The 15,008-nt window shown below is 37.5% G+C and overlaps 3 protein-coding genes across 9 annotated transcripts in view; 2 read left to right on the plus strand and 1 right to left on the minus strand.

Annotated features, from left to right (window-relative positions):
• Positions 1–516: 516 nt before the first annotated feature.
• On the plus strand, positions 517–6,365 carry LOC122069465 (homocysteine S-methyltransferase 2-like). The gene is made up of 7 exons (XM_042633478.1): positions 517–873; positions 1,682–1,738; positions 1,842–2,071; positions 2,852–2,981; positions 3,467–3,670; positions 4,425–4,496; positions 5,764–6,365. The coding sequence occupies exons 1-7, from the start codon at positions 697–699 to the stop codon at positions 5,917–5,919; spliced, it is 1,026 nt and encodes a 341-aa protein (XP_042489412.1). The 5' UTR covers positions 517–696; the 3' UTR covers positions 5,920–6,365.
• A 724-nt stretch (positions 6,366–7,089) lies between these two features.
• The window catches only part of LOC122069474 (protein RDM1-like), a 10,425-nt gene continuing 2,506 nt past the window's right edge, over positions 7,090–15,008 (minus strand). For 2 of the 6 annotated variants that reach the window (XM_042633488.1, XM_042633490.1), the window contains exon 3: positions 7,090–7,702. In XM_042633488.1, coding sequence (XP_042489422.1) covers positions 7,314–7,702 — 389 coding nt within the window. In that variant the 3' untranslated portion in view covers positions 7,090–7,313. Of the gene's footprint in view, positions 7,703–8,125; positions 8,630–11,069; positions 11,245–11,504; positions 11,673–11,766; positions 11,989–15,008 lie in introns of those variants that run through there. The other 4 variants (XM_042633489.1, XM_042633487.1, XM_042633491.1 and 1 more) reach the window with 4 other exon arrangements.
• Positions 14,063–15,008, plus strand: part of LOC122069476 (60S ribosomal protein L6, mitochondrial-like) — an 8,440-nt gene continuing 7,494 nt past the window's right edge. Inside the window, exon 1 of one of the 2 annotated variants that reach the window (XM_042633494.1) lies at positions 14,063–14,194. The gene's annotated coding sequence lies outside the window, so the exon portion shown is untranslated. Of the gene's footprint in view, positions 14,195–14,330; positions 14,350–15,008 lie in introns of those variants that run through there. The other variant, XM_042633495.1, reaches the window with a different exon arrangement.

Below are 15,008 nucleotides of genomic sequence, written 5' to 3' on the forward strand. Positions count from 1 at the left end.
AAATAAAATATTAATTTTTTTGTGAAATTTATTTCCTGTTTTTTCTTTTCTCTTTTGACACAATGGGTGAAGGGGATCTAGTCACTAGGGTGTCATCATCCCCTCAACCTTGTATTATACGAAATACAAAGTGCATCATTATCCCCTCTAGGCCTCTAATCAATATTTTATGAGAGATTCTCTCCTCAATATCAGTGAAGGAAAACTAAATTTATTTATTTATTTATTTGGAGAAATATCTGAGCACTACTTGAACATTGCTTTGAATTAACAATTAATGTCCCCTCCTCCTCCAAAACAGAGATGTTTACTTAAGTAGGTGAAAATAAAATCCGTGTCTCCCACGTCCTAAAAAGTTAATATAAAATGACTCAGCCCTAGCTTTGTAATTTTGTTCTTCTTTAGGGTGTTTTTATAAAAAAATAATTTTTTCGGATTAAAATAATAACATAATGAAGATTTTGGGTTTTACGTTTTGAGTTGCTGTCTATATAAGGTGAGAGCGGCGTGGCGATGTGTTCTGCATAGCATGCATTGCTTGAGTTGTTGAGCTGTACCGTTGTTCTGTTGTTCTGTCTATATAAAGACAGAGTACTCTCTTTCAGGTTTAAGCAAAAGTAGCCATTAAACCTCGTAACTTCCAAGACAATCTTTTTATCGAAAAATTTGGTGGGATTTGATACAGATAGATCATTGATGGGGTTTGGAAGCGTGGAACCATCGTCTGTAATGTACGATTTCCTGGAAAAATCCAGTGGTTGCGCCGTTATTGATGGTGGTCTTGCAACGGAGCTCGAACGACAGGGGGCTGACCTCAATGATCCTCTCTGGAGCGCCAAATGCCTCTTAAGTTCCCCTGAACTCATTCGAAGGGTAATAGTAATCTATTGATTTCTCTTTCCCTTAATTTTCACCAAAATGAAAAAAAAAGAAATGCTTTCCTTTATTTGTTGTAGCAGAATTTTACTGGATTGGAGATTTTTGAGAGACCCCCTTCTTCTTCTTCTTCTTCTTCTTTTATTTTTTATTTTATTTTTTTTTAAATGATGTTTCTTGTCTTCTTTTCGTGCTGAAGGAAGAACCCTTTTTGTATTTTTCGAATATTACGTTGTTAGATTCTAGTTTGTTTATGTGGAAAGAAGTCATATTATGTGAATGCATCTTGCATGTCCTGTTGCTCATAACTTGTTTAAACTCGGGTGAAGTTGCCATTAGCTACGGATGAAATTTGATGTACTTTGTTAGAGTTATATGTGGGGTTAGGACAGTGTAACTTATCTTTAAAGAAGTGACAATTCTGCTGTTATTAACAGCTAATTTTCCTCAAAAGTACAAACAAACAAAGGGCTCTGCTTTTCCCTGCTAACTATGTACTTTTTCTCTAGTTGGATATAGCTTAGCAGAGCCAATTGAACCAGAGGTTCTGCTAATATGAGTTTAGAGCTACATAGAAAATATAAAATCCAGACAATAACATGAACATGGTGTCTTGTTCGAGAGTCCACTGTTCATTTGTTGATTGGGTTTTTACTGGTGGAGATTGAAATTTTAAGTTTCCAAGTTTTAGAATATTTTCTGTTTCTACAATTTTTTTGTTAGCTTACTATCTGTTTTGGTTTTTGCCAGGGTAAGAATCAAAAGTCATATTTTAAATTTTTTCTTTTCTCTCTTAATGGAACAGGTGCATCTGGATTACCTTGAAGCTGGTGCCGATATTCTAATCACAGCCTCTTACCAGGTACTTGGACTGTCTCCTTTTGTTATTGATATTAGTATATCACCTAATTCATGTTTTAGAGGAGTGTCGAAGTTGGAAAAATGGGCTTTTGCACTTGTGGCAGGCTACCATTCAGGGCTTTGAGACTAAAGGCTTGACAAGAGAAGCAAGTGAAGCTTTGCTGCAGAGGAGTGTCAAAATTGCGCTGGATGCACGCAATATCTATTATGAGAGATGCAAAGATTGTACAACTGATGATACTGGAAATGGAAAGTTTTTCAAAACACGCCCAATCTTAGTTGCAGCATCTGTAGGAAGCTATGGTGCTTATTTAGCTGATGGATCTGAGTACAGGTGGGTTCTTATTAAAGGGTGTGCCTGATATATGTATATATATATTAGTTTGCAGCTTGAGTATGTGCTCTTTCCCAATAGTTGGTTATTAAGCAGTTCAATCCATTTATAAGATTAAATATGCTTTCCCCGCTAATGCATATATAAATGTTTCATTTGTTCTTTAATTTATTAATTTTAACTCACTGTGGATGTCCCATGTTTCTTCCCATCAAGATTTTTTGGTGGGCACCGTTGTGGAAGAAGTAGCACTAAAACAAACATCAGAGCCTTTTCCCAACTAAATGGGGTTGGCCATTTACCCCATCTAGTTGGGATAAACTGGTATAATATTAACAATTAAGGGCTCCATATTTTTTTAAAAGTGGAAAAATATATATTGAGGGTCCATAAGAAAATATATCGTTTTAGGGGTCCATATTTTATTTAGTATTCAGTGAGTTATACTGTTATATGTCTTAACCCCATACATGACCCATAAGACATAGCAAGGAAGATACGTTTTTCCCTTTCCAATCCTTTTCAATGGGGAACTTATTCTCTCTCTAGAAATATAAAAAAAAAATCACTAAGATGGTGGTAGCTTAGTTGGCTGCTTTATTGCTTCTTTTTTACTGTGGGACTACTTGTTCTGGATACAAGTAATCTCTATGAACTGCTAATTGGGGTGAGCATCTCAAGTGGTGCAATTCAGAGCTTCTCATATGTAAATTGGGTAGCTTTATCTTATTCAAATTTTAGCAACATAATTCTTCTGGGTCCTTTTGTGTCACCTTTCAGTGGGCAATATGGAGATGCAGTTAACGTGGAAACTCTGAAAGATTTTCACAGGAGAAGAGTTCAGGTTTTGGCTGGTTCAGGTGCTGACCTGATTGCATTTGAAACTACTCCAAATAAGCTAGAAGCTCAGGTATTCCTAGAATGCTTGTTGGCATGTGATAAGTTAGTTCATCTATTTGCACTTGGCAAAGATTCATGTATTATGCACCTAAGTTTTGTCATTATCATCACCGTCACTCTATCCCATACTATGAGTGACTGAAAAAATGATGTGAACTGTTTGCTAAATTGTAACCCATTTGATGGGGAATAGGCTCAGATTTACCAATCTGAAGATTGCAATCTAGACCCCATTTTTTTTTAAGTCCAAAACAAGTCAAATCGATATTTGAAGGAAATTTCAATGTATAAGCTTCTGTAGTCCTGCTGTTCTGCACTGTTGACAGCCTATTGGAGTTGCCAATTACTTGGTGAGAATTTTGAAGTTGTGGGGGTAAATTTAGATTTATGGGTACCAGAAGGGAGGAAAAAGTTGATATTGATGGATTTCTATGATATTTTGGGTGTACCTTAGTTTGGCTGATCTTTTTCTTTGGATGTGGGTTGGTGATGCAGGCTTATGCTCAGCTTCTTGAGGAAGAAGATATTAACATTCCAGCATGGTTTTCTTTTAACTCCAAAGATGGTGTCAATGTGGTTAGTGGAGATTCTTGGCCTGAGTGTGTCGCAATTGCTGATTCATGTGAGAAGGTTGTTGCTGTAGGAATCAACTGTACCCCTCCTAGATTTATTCACGGACTCATTGTGTCTGCTAAGAAGGTAAAATCCTCCAAAGAGAGGTTCTATATTGAGGTTTTTAAGCTCAAGAATTTTACAATATTTTTTGGCTCTCATTTTGCATTGCATGCCTCAATTTTATATTGAGGTCATGTGTCCTTTTGCTTTGTCGTGTGGAAACCACTTCTAACTAGTATCAAACATTAACAATTATTGCCTGAGGCTAAAAAAAAGGTTCATGATGATCCTCAAGAGATATGGTGGTCCAATTGTGCTAATGGCATTGTGCAGCAAGTTCCCCCCCCCCCTCTTTTTCCCAAATTCTCTCAAGCAGAACATCCAGGGAAGGAGTTGTGTTAGTGGTAGTAAATCTTAGGTTAAATTGAGCAGATCTTTGCAATATCTAGGTCATTGCGAGTAAAATGGCAACTTATGCACTACCCAATGCAACCGAGTACAATGGTAGCTCATGTGGAATCCAACATGAATATGAACATGATTCTCAGACTTCTTCAGCAAGTAAATTCAAAAATTTTGATATTGATATATGCCTAGCTTTAAAGAAATAAGGTCATGAGAAAAGATTTCCTAATACATGACGATAAGAAAGCATATCCGGCTGACACACAAGCATGGAGAGTCTGAAATCAGAACTAATGAAGCTAAATTTGTTCTTGAAATCACCCTTTTTTGGGGTGTGGTCCTTAAATCACTTCAAGTTGTTAAATTGATTATCCCTCTTGGTAAAATGTCTAGTTTTTTAAAATTCTATTTGTTTTCCTGGTTTATCCTGCAGGTAACAACTAAACCAATACTTATTTATCCAAACAGTGGTGAGACATATGATGCTGACCGTAAGGAGTGGGTGGTAAGTTTACTTGTCAACTCTTTTTTCATTGCATTCAATTTATGAGTTGTTTCCAGTGCCAGATAAAAAAATTGTCTAGTTTATCATTGCTTATATCAGCTGAAGTTTAGAAAATGACTGTCATACTGAAACTTGTTCGAATGGTTCGGGGTTCATGATATGATTCCTCTAGGATGTATATCCTGAAGAACGTGTTACATTTTCATGCACTGCAATCTCCATATGGTCTTGTTTCTCCAAGGAGGGGGAGAGGGGGAGAGGGGGGGGGGGGAAGAGATATATCATATGTATACCATTGTTATTGAACGGCATAGATCTTTTCTGGTTTACAGTTATGCATACAAGGTCTACCAAAATGTTATAGGGTTTCTTTGTATCAGATTATCAGAATCAAATTGGACCTTCTACCTAGTGTTTCCATCCAACCAAAGAACCATCTTATTGTGCTACTACTGCAGCTCAAGTGCAAAGTTGAAATCCTCAAGGCACCGTTTGACAATGTTCCGTTTCTGTGTTTTCTTGTTCCCAGAAACAGATAAACAGCCTAAAAAGCGTTTGACAAAGTTGTTTCGTTTCACCCCTTTATGGAAGCATAAATCAAAATTTATGCCTATTTACAATTCTAGAAACAACTTCGACGAAACAAGTCTGACTTGTTTCGTCATTTCTAAAAACGAATTTGAGAGAAAAAAAAGCTGTTGTGCCCGATAAATCTCTCAACTATTTAAACCTAAAAGGAGGCAACCGAACCCTCTCTCCGTTTTGGGAATCCGATGATACTATTGGGTTTTTTAGCGGTATTATGTCTGTAAAAAACATTTTGAGAAATAGGTTTATCAAACACTAAAAAATCTGTTTTTGTTTCTGGAAACGTGAAAAGCTGTTAGCAAACTGTGCACAAGATAATTGTTATCTTGTACATACAGTTAGTCACCATGTTCACCACTCTTTTCATGGGTCAACTAATGCCTATTGGTTAAGAGGACAGAGCTTTGATTTCTCATGGACAATTATGTCTACACCACTTAGGAAAACAGTCTCTTTTTCTCTTTGTCATATTGCCTTCTTACTTCCATTTCTCAGTTATTAAAGTGTGATTTTAAAGAGGGAAGTATATAATAAAAAAGATGTTCTTAAATTATCTGTGATGTTCGTACCACTCTAGATTAACATTCTATGATCTCAGATTGGTTTCCTACATCCTTCCAGGTTTATGTGATGCAAGTTAGCCCCATCCACTTAATTCTCCTGTCCTTTTCCATTGCAGGAGTCTACCAGAGTTTCAGACCAAGATTTTGTCTCTTACGTTAGTAAGTGGCATGAGATTGGAGCTTCCCTCATTGGAGGCTGCTGCCGGACAACTCCAAATACTATCAGAGGCATAACTAGAGCTCTCAGGGAGGAATCTGCATTTAAAGCTTGATCTTACCAGATGTGAGCAAATTGGCAGGAAGGAATTCACAGAGAGAAATGTAAATGCCAACCTAATGTGAAGGAGGGTAATCAGTCATGTTCCCATCAGTTATGGGATTCCTAACTCCTCGATGGCTCATAGAGATTTCTAATGCTCTGTTAATTATCCTTGTAATTATCTTACGGGAAAAGGTTCTCTGAGCCTAAGATGTATGCTATGCCGTCTCACATGTTAAAGAAAAAAATAATGAGAGGGTGTAGAGTACCCTGTTTGTTCAGAGAACCCTCTCCCCTTATTTTGTTTTATCATATCTTAGTTATAGGCAACAGTTTGGGTATTTATGGGCATCAATAGGTTCAAGCCATTGTTGCATTGTTGCGTTTCAGTGGCTGTATGTAATAAAATAGATGGTTCAGGCTTTTGAGTTGAAGTGGAATTTTCTTCACTTTTGAAAATCTTGTGCTCTTGTGAATGCCGTTGCTTTAAATTCCACCAGTTCATTTCTCTGTGTTTGCTGAAGATTTGCATAAGCTATATATAGTTTGCACAGGAACTGAAATCGAGTCGAACCGAATAAAATTTGGTTTATTTGGTTCTGGTTTGGATACAGATATGCCTTTCAAATTAGATTCAGTTCTGTTAACAGTTCAATCTTAGGAATCAAATTTGCAAGTTGTGACCGTAATCAAACTGAATTACCGAACTTTTATTTAGGAGAAGGTTAACTAAAAGGCAGCATGATCCCTACACTAGTGCAGGATCCAACTTGAGTACAGGTAGAAGCATCAACATAGGTGTAATTTACAACTTTCATGAGGGGTAGGACGGTCATTTTCCAGATGCAAAACACCAGGGCAAAAACTAAACTGAGATGGGAAGAACTTAGATACAATGCTAAGAAAGTCCTCCTGAAGGTAATTGAAGTTAAAAGGGTCTAAATCTATTAATCAAGGTTATTGGCTCAATTGGAATCAGGATGGAAACCAGTCAGATTCCATCCGAACCCTAGAAATGGAGTGTGAATCAGACATCCCGGTGCAAGAGAGATCAAGATCGGCCGATAGATTCTGATTTTGAAACCGTGATCCCAATACATTGCTACAACCAGCAGAGATTCTTACAGGCTGTGCCAACTAACACCTTCTGAATCCAATCAACTCTCTTTGACAATATAGGAAATGTTGAAAAGCAAGAGAAATAGAGTCATCAATATTTTGGACAAATCCAGGTCCTCCAAATGAAAGCCAGAGCAAACAACTCTACAGTTCTACTCACTAACAAGGTGCAACTAAAGCTTTTCTTTCCTTTTCTACAGCAAACCATCCTTTGGGACAAAAGTAGCAGGATGTCTCAACGGTCTAGTTTTTGCATTTTTCTATAATTGTACACATAAGCATGGAAAATCAAGCATCAAAGCCAGAGTAGACACCACTATCCCTCAACAACCTTTTCTCTTCTTCGACATAATTCTTTCCCCTACTGGCCTGACCGAGTTCTCTCTTCCTCTTCTCCTTCTGTGAAAAAGAAAGATTCTTGTCCTTCCGAGTTTGAACATTTATCAGCTTTTCTCCCTCAGCCAATGCAGCTCTGGTTCTCTGTCGCTCTTCATAAGATTCTTCAGTGTCTTTGTCCACAGGTTTTTCCTTGCCGGTAGACCAAGACCAGTTCGGCTCCCTGTCCATCTCCTTTGGTGTGGGCATGTTCAATATTGAGGGACCACCTTTGTAGCCATGCTCACTTAAAGCTTTGAAGTCTATAACATTGCTCTTTGATCTTCCAGTCTTGGCTGTATCCGTGCAGGTAACCAAGGTCAAGAAAATCCACAGATATCTAAGAAATATCAGAAATTAAATGAGCAAGAAAGCTACTTAACACAGTATGCAACTTCGGTGGCATTAGGTTCAGCTTTGATGGATCCCACAAAGGGCATATCTTTGTAATTGAAAATCTACAGAGTTATTTCAATGAAAATTTGTCAATATACTTATCTTTGTTGTCCAAAAATAGAATGGCAAAGTTGGACCATCCAACCAGCTTGCATTTTCTACCAGGCAATCCCAGGTAGGGACTTTATATGTTGGATCATGACTGGATGTCAACTGCATGTAGAGTGGTGGTATTCTTACAAGGAATTAATGAGTTACAAGTTTCGAGCCAATTATCAAAGGATCAACAGGGCAATTAGCAGTAAAAGAGCAGAACAAACAAAAAGATGTGAGGAAAAAAACCAAGAAATGTAGACTTTATTCTTTCATTGACAGAACTCAGATCCAAAACCATGTTCATGAATTTTACAGAACAGCCAGCATACTAAACTGGGTATGGAAACAAGAAGGTTTTGGAGAGAGTTTTCATAGCGGCAGAAAGATTTGATCAACATAAGAATGGTACATGGGGTCAGAAAGCCAGAGTCTTGCTATATGATGATGTGAAGCGGTAAGCCTGTGGACTTCTTCCATGAGCCAGATGGTAGCTTCGGCTTTACATGAATGAATGATGGTATCCAATGGCTGATGTTCATTATCAGTGCCAATCCTTGATTGGTCCCACTGTTTAAGGAGGACGTTGGTGAGGTAATGCAGGGGTTGCCGATATATCTGCTTGATGGATTTAGCTAGTCCCTGCCATGAGTTATAAGGAATGACTGATGCACGGTGAGAAGGAATTTGAATCTGCTTCATATATTCCTGATAAATTTCTGCTCGCCTTATCACTGCACCTGCATCATGGATCATGCTTTACACCATTTTGACACTGGTCGTGCATCTAAATAAAAATTAGAGAGAGAGAGAGAGAGAGAGAGAGAGAGAGAGAGTAAACTTCTTAGGATACACTAATAGGAACCTAAAAGAAATACAGAGCATGTAAATGACATAATCTAACTTGGTATCGAAACTACTCTGAAACATTGAAAATTTGGGATAAGGAGTCAACTTTACACCTAATAGATTTAGGGAAAAAATACCCCCCCCCCAAAGATTTAGGATACATTTTTTTTTCTCTCTCCTACGCTGAATATTTGGGCCCCATGTGAATGATATCTTTTCAAGATGGCCATTGGCGTGGGATGCAGATTCTTTCACACACTGGCAGCGTAGGACACCCCCTCCCATAGATTTATTAGGCCACAACATTTTTGGGCCCAGTGAACAAATGGAGGCTTCAATCATGCAACACATGAGTTCACGAGCAGGAAAATAAGTGGTGAAAAGGTTACAGATAGGGACATAGCTGCAGGCCTGACATACTTTTTTAACTTCCAGCTCTTTTATTTCTTATCCATATATGGAGCCCTCCATGCATCTTATTACTTGATGGATCATCATTCAAATTCCCTCTCAGGCTGTTTGGCTTCCCCTCTCTATCAATAAATTGGTGACTGTTCATTGAAAAAAAAAAACAGAGGTAAGCAGGCATAAACCCCAACCACCCCCACCGCCCACCCCAAATCCTCAAACAATATAGCAATCGAGAAGGATGATGGTTTTCCAAATTATAGTCCATCTAAATAGACTATCCTATGTGTTGCACACACAATCAATGCCCTAGTCAATGTCCACCCTATAGTAATCACTCTTGGTGCTGAAGGCAAAATATTTCTCAAAGAAGAATTCCCCAGAACAGAAGGCTGACTTTTGGGGAAGTTAGGCTGAGAAACACAAGTAGGTACTTCGGCAAATATGGAATATTTCGGACCAGCACCTAAGACGTTTGTTTAAGATCTCCAACCCAAAAATGTGGTGCATTTGGTTGCACGGAGTAGGATGACTCCTCGATTCATTGAGACCCAAAGGCATTTTGTTGCACGGGGCATAGTTGTCTAGGGATCAATAGGCAACTGCCTTGGTGTCCAGGTTTTTGATAACTAGGGTCCCCTAGGCAGGGGTCTCGGTTGCCTTGTTGGTGTCTCCTTGCGTCTAGGCCCCCTCCAACGCCTTTGGTCGCCTAGACTCTATGACAACTATGACGTAGGAATGGAATGTGGAAAATGGTGTGCACTAAATTGACTGAGAAACAGCAACAATTTAGCTGAATGCTCCTGCCTGGTAAGACCCATGGGAACAGAGTGGCTAGGGGTGGAACACTTAAGCACAAACATGATGGAACCCACTCAACCAAACACAGTGGAAGTCACTTCCTGGAGAGACCCCCCCTGCGCATAGCTCTAAGAATTTATTTGTACTTTCTTTGAAGTCTCCAGTCTCTCTTCCCCCCTCCCCTTCTTTAGATTTATGTTTTTGAATGTGCGCAAACTGCTCTACAGATAGAGAAGGCCTTGACTCTATTCATCAACTAATAAGCACCATCATTCCTCCACCAACACACAGCTTTTTCAACATTTTGACACCTTGAGATTAACAGCTCAGATTTTGCAAAATCAGTACCATCAAATCGTTTTCCTTTCAACAGAATATTTGTTCAGGTTCTATACAAACTCTAGCCTTCAATATGCTCCCTCTTAAGAACTATAAGGTAACCTAATGAGTGATATGAATAACTATTACCTTATAAAGATTGTGGGAAAGCGGAATTTTCAATTCAAACCAATAAAGTTTACAGGAAAAACAATAGAATTTATGAATAGTCTACTTATAGATCACTGATTTTGTATTGAAGTGACAAAGAAAGCAGAAAAAGTTACAGAAAACAAAATGAGTAGAAAATCACCAGATATATTGCAAGTGTTTCCCTAAAAAGAGCATCATGTTTCTCCAGCCTGCAGGCTTTCTGCAAGGAGAGATTCCTTTTTATATTTTATTTTTTAGGCTAGGGAAGCGGAAATTTATTTGTCAGCTAGTTAGTAGGGCATCATTTTTAGAATAAATTTTCACAGCCTAAGACTTGCTAAGTTCGCACAGAAGTGTGGAATCTCTTATATGCTCATGTTAGACATTCAGTAAATCGATAATATTTTTCACAGTTGGAAACTTAGGATCATGTCAAAAGAGAATGTTCGAAAATGGAGCAAGCCCACTGCTTAATTACTCATATTATCCGACCACTAATCAGCTCTACTGGAAAGCAGAGCAATCAAAAACTGAATAAATAATGTCTAAAGCACAAGCAGGAAAATAGATTAGGTTGGAATAGGATAGAATATACTAATATAGAGAAAATCTATCAACCAATATAACTCAAGGAACCGACAGCTCAAATACCTTCCAATGTATCTTCCTTGGTGGGTTTACTGCTTGTGTTCTTATCACTTGGATTTGCTTTACCAGTCCCATCATCAGTTTCTGAATCTGAGTCTGAGGAAGATGAATCTGATGACAAAACATCCACCTGGTTGCTCCATGGCATTGCCCTCTTCATGGCATTAAGAAAAAAATCCTGAAGTAAACAAACATGCAAAGGTACCCAAATTAGATCTTGCAGAGAGTTGAGATAAAATAATCAGCAGAACTTCACATCCTGCAAACGCAATTCCATGTGCCATTCTTCCCCATCTAAGACTCCATAATTTGAGCAAAGCTTAGTGGGAACAGGCTAAATCACCTCCAGAAAAAAGAACTAAATACCATAAATGATTTTAACACAAACCCAACTAAGTTTACAAAGATGGGGACATCAAAAGGACACCAGATAATTACCCTGAAAATTGGCACACCAAATGAAGTGGAACGTTTTATACAACAAAATTAGGCAATCCCCGTGTAGGGTTTTATACTTTTTTCTCTCAGGCCTATGACGATAGATAAAACTGGAAATGACTTTTTGATTAAACCCTCTCCAAGTATTCAGATTTCAGAGCAGTACATCTGTACAGTAAAATTGTCTGTGTCTGCGTGAGAGAGAGGGATGTAAGATCCTAAACCCTAAAGATTTCGAACAAGAGAGGAAAGAAAAACTTACAGCGAAGTATGTAGAGGGCTGAGTGCAATCTCACAGTAACAGAGTATGAGAGAGAGAGAGAGAGAGAGAGAGAGAGTGGTTTGCTGTTTCTCCTCGATTTATCAGAAGCGAAGGCATGCGAGAACGGGGAAAGGAAAAATGGGAATAGATTTTTTTAAAGTTTCGTCCTTCTGTGACAGGGACATCAAATGACCCTTCAGACCACAATTCTGAAACAGGAGAGAGAAACAGGGGTTCCACTTTTTCTCTCCAGTTTTGAGTCTGACTGGTCATCTAGATTAAAGGTGTCAATCGATTACACTCGATTTGGCATAATATTTTTTAAATAAAATCAAAATGGAATCATTTAATAGCGATTTCATATATTAAAATTGAAATTATTTATAAACGATTTCAGTTTAAATGATTTTCTTATGTTTTCTAATTTTTTATTTTACTTTTAAAAAAATTTTTTTTTGTGAAATGAATGAAATTGTAACATTGAATTGAATTGTCTATTAGTATATATATTTTTTAATAGTTATTTAATATATTTTTTTTTGGAAAAATTAGATTATTTTATTAATATGTACATAAACTTAACATTGAATGATTTAAAATTAATATGTATGTTAATTGATTTAACGGTCTATTTGAACAGTTTAAACTTTAAAACTAAGACCGAATCACGGTTTCAATTTTAAAATCAAAATCGAACCATTTAATAAATGGTTTCATGATTTTGATGTAAACAATTCAATTCGATTTGGATAAACAATTTCGATTTCAAATTCACATTCTTAATCTAAATCCCCTACTACAATCATAAACTACCAAAAAGACATCAACCCAAAGTTTTGATAAGTTGGAGACTAAAAGATCTAACAGTCTACCATCTTTTGAGCAGGACAATTTTGCTTCACCTTGTACCTGAAAAAAAATTCTACAGGGCATAATAAGGATAGAATATTTTGATTTTAAAAGGGTGGGATAGTAATTTTGTATTCACTTTTGTTTGGGCTACAAATAGGTAGCAACCTTATCTCCTTCATAAGAAAAAAATGCAATATTTTTTTCCATAAAGGAGTAAAAAACTTTCCTTCATCCTCGAGCAATCACTTCACCACTATTGATTTTTTTACCATGTAATTGGATTCTTTTATCATCATAAACTCTAGACCTCCATTCTTTGCACCGTTTTAGATAGACTTACATCAAATGATCCATATTAGAATGGACATGTATGGAAACCATGTCAGGTTCTTATTAGGGGTGAAAATAGTTTTGTAAATAAAATCTCAACGAGGGTAGCGTGGCCCTGTGCCAATGGAAGCCATGCACATGGAATGATGAATCAAGAAAGGTGAAATTTCTACCTTTCATGATGGGCTCCTCTCACTCTCTTTATGTCTAAGTGTAGGAATCATGCTACTTTTCAGGTTTCTATTTTTTCCTTAAAATGGTTAGAAACTTAGGGCCCGTTTGATAACGTTTCAAGAAATGCGTTTCTGCCGTTTTTGTTTCCAGAAACAGCAAAAACGGAGTAAAAAGCGTTTGATAAAACTGTTCCGTTTCACTTATTTTCAAAAATAAAAATAGAATTTTTTTCTTATTTATGGTTCAAGAAACGACTTAGGCGAAACAAGTTCAACTTGTTTCGCCGTTTCTAGAAACGACTTGTGGCCATTCTTTCATTGGTTACTATCGACTTCTAAAAACATGACTTATCAAACACCTTCAATTCCGTTTCTGTTTCTAGAAACGGAAATTTATATTTTTGCCGTTTCTTGAAACAGAAACGACAGAAACGTTATCAAACGGGCCCTAATATGTTTCAAGAAACGCATTTCTATCGTTTCTGTGTCTAAAAATCGCAGAAACGGAATAAAAAGCGTTTGATAAAATTGTTTCGTTTCACTTGTTTTCAAAATAGAAATTTAAATTTCTACTTATTTATGGTTCAAGAAACGACTCAGGTTGAAACAAGTAGACTTGTTTCACCATTTCTAGAAACGACTCGTGGCCATTCTTTTGCTAGTTACTATCGACTTCCAGAAACATGACTTATCAAACACTTTCAATTCTATTTTTATTTCTAGAAATAAAAATTTATGTTTTTACCGTTTCTTGAAACAGAAACGATAGAAACACTATCAAGCGGGCCTTTAGGAGTTAGGACTTGAGACTTGAGCCTTGAGCCTTGAGCCTTGAGCCTTGAGCCTTGAGAGGAAATACATCTCCGGTCAGGTTATCTACACCCAGACACAAGGGCCATGAAAAGACCGCCCTGCCCCTTTTCCCCAATTATCTATGCTCTGCCACACCTTGGTCGTCTTTGTATTATGTTATTCTGGGACCCCGACACCGACGCCCTCCAACAAGGTGAGAGTTTGGTGGCTTTCTCTGTTTCTATACGAGATGGCGGACTCCAGCTGAGTCACTGGTTAACGTAAGCTCTGTTCCTCGATCTCATTCCATGTCTTCATCTTCTTCTTCCTCATCACTCGTTTCGTTACCTCTTTATCTGTAAAGTAATACCCACCCCGCCCTTCCGTAAGAAATTGTTTTTTGATGAATCTTTGTTTCTTACCTATACTTGTTCGAGTAAGAATTGGATTGCCTTTCTCTAGTTGCTCGTGTCTCAGTTAATTTGATTTGTTTCCTAATTGTTTGTATGTTGTTGTTATGCCCAATTGATGTTTCTGAAGAGGCTGGGAATATGGGAATTAGTAGATGTTATTGTCCTTGTCCTTGGTTTTGTGCCTTACCAGTGTTTGATAAAATTATATATAGATAGTGATCATGAAATTTTAATTTACAGGGCTGCCAAAGTTAGAAACATCGGAAACGTATTGACCTCTTTTAGCTTTTTAATTCAAGGGTTTCTGTACATGCAAATGGGTTGGTGGTACAAGTATTGAACTCTGTGTTGGGAGGCAAAAATTTTATATATGAGCCAAAACAGTAACTTTTCAATAGCTAGGGTAGAGAATTTGGTTTATAATAGGTCATAATTTAATTGTGGATGGGATGTGTTTTGGGATCTTACCAAGGTACTAACATGGCATCAGATTGGATCCTGCCTTGGGAGTCACATGAAGGGGACAGAGGTTAGGCAACAGTGAATGCATGGGTTTCCAGGTTGGACGGGTTGTGGAGGTTAGTCCATTTCATCACAGAAGCAATCCACTGTGAGAATTGTTTTACATTGCGCATTGGTCAGCAAATGCTGTTGCAGATTACGTGGCTTAGTTGAATTTTAG

This window comes from Macadamia integrifolia, unplaced genomic scaffold (genome assembly GCF_013358625.1).
Source record: "Macadamia integrifolia cultivar HAES 741 unplaced genomic scaffold, SCU_Mint_v3 scaffold624, whole genome shotgun sequence".
In the NCBI taxonomy this organism is placed as follows: domain Eukaryota; kingdom Viridiplantae; phylum Streptophyta; class Magnoliopsida; order Proteales; family Proteaceae; genus Macadamia; species Macadamia integrifolia.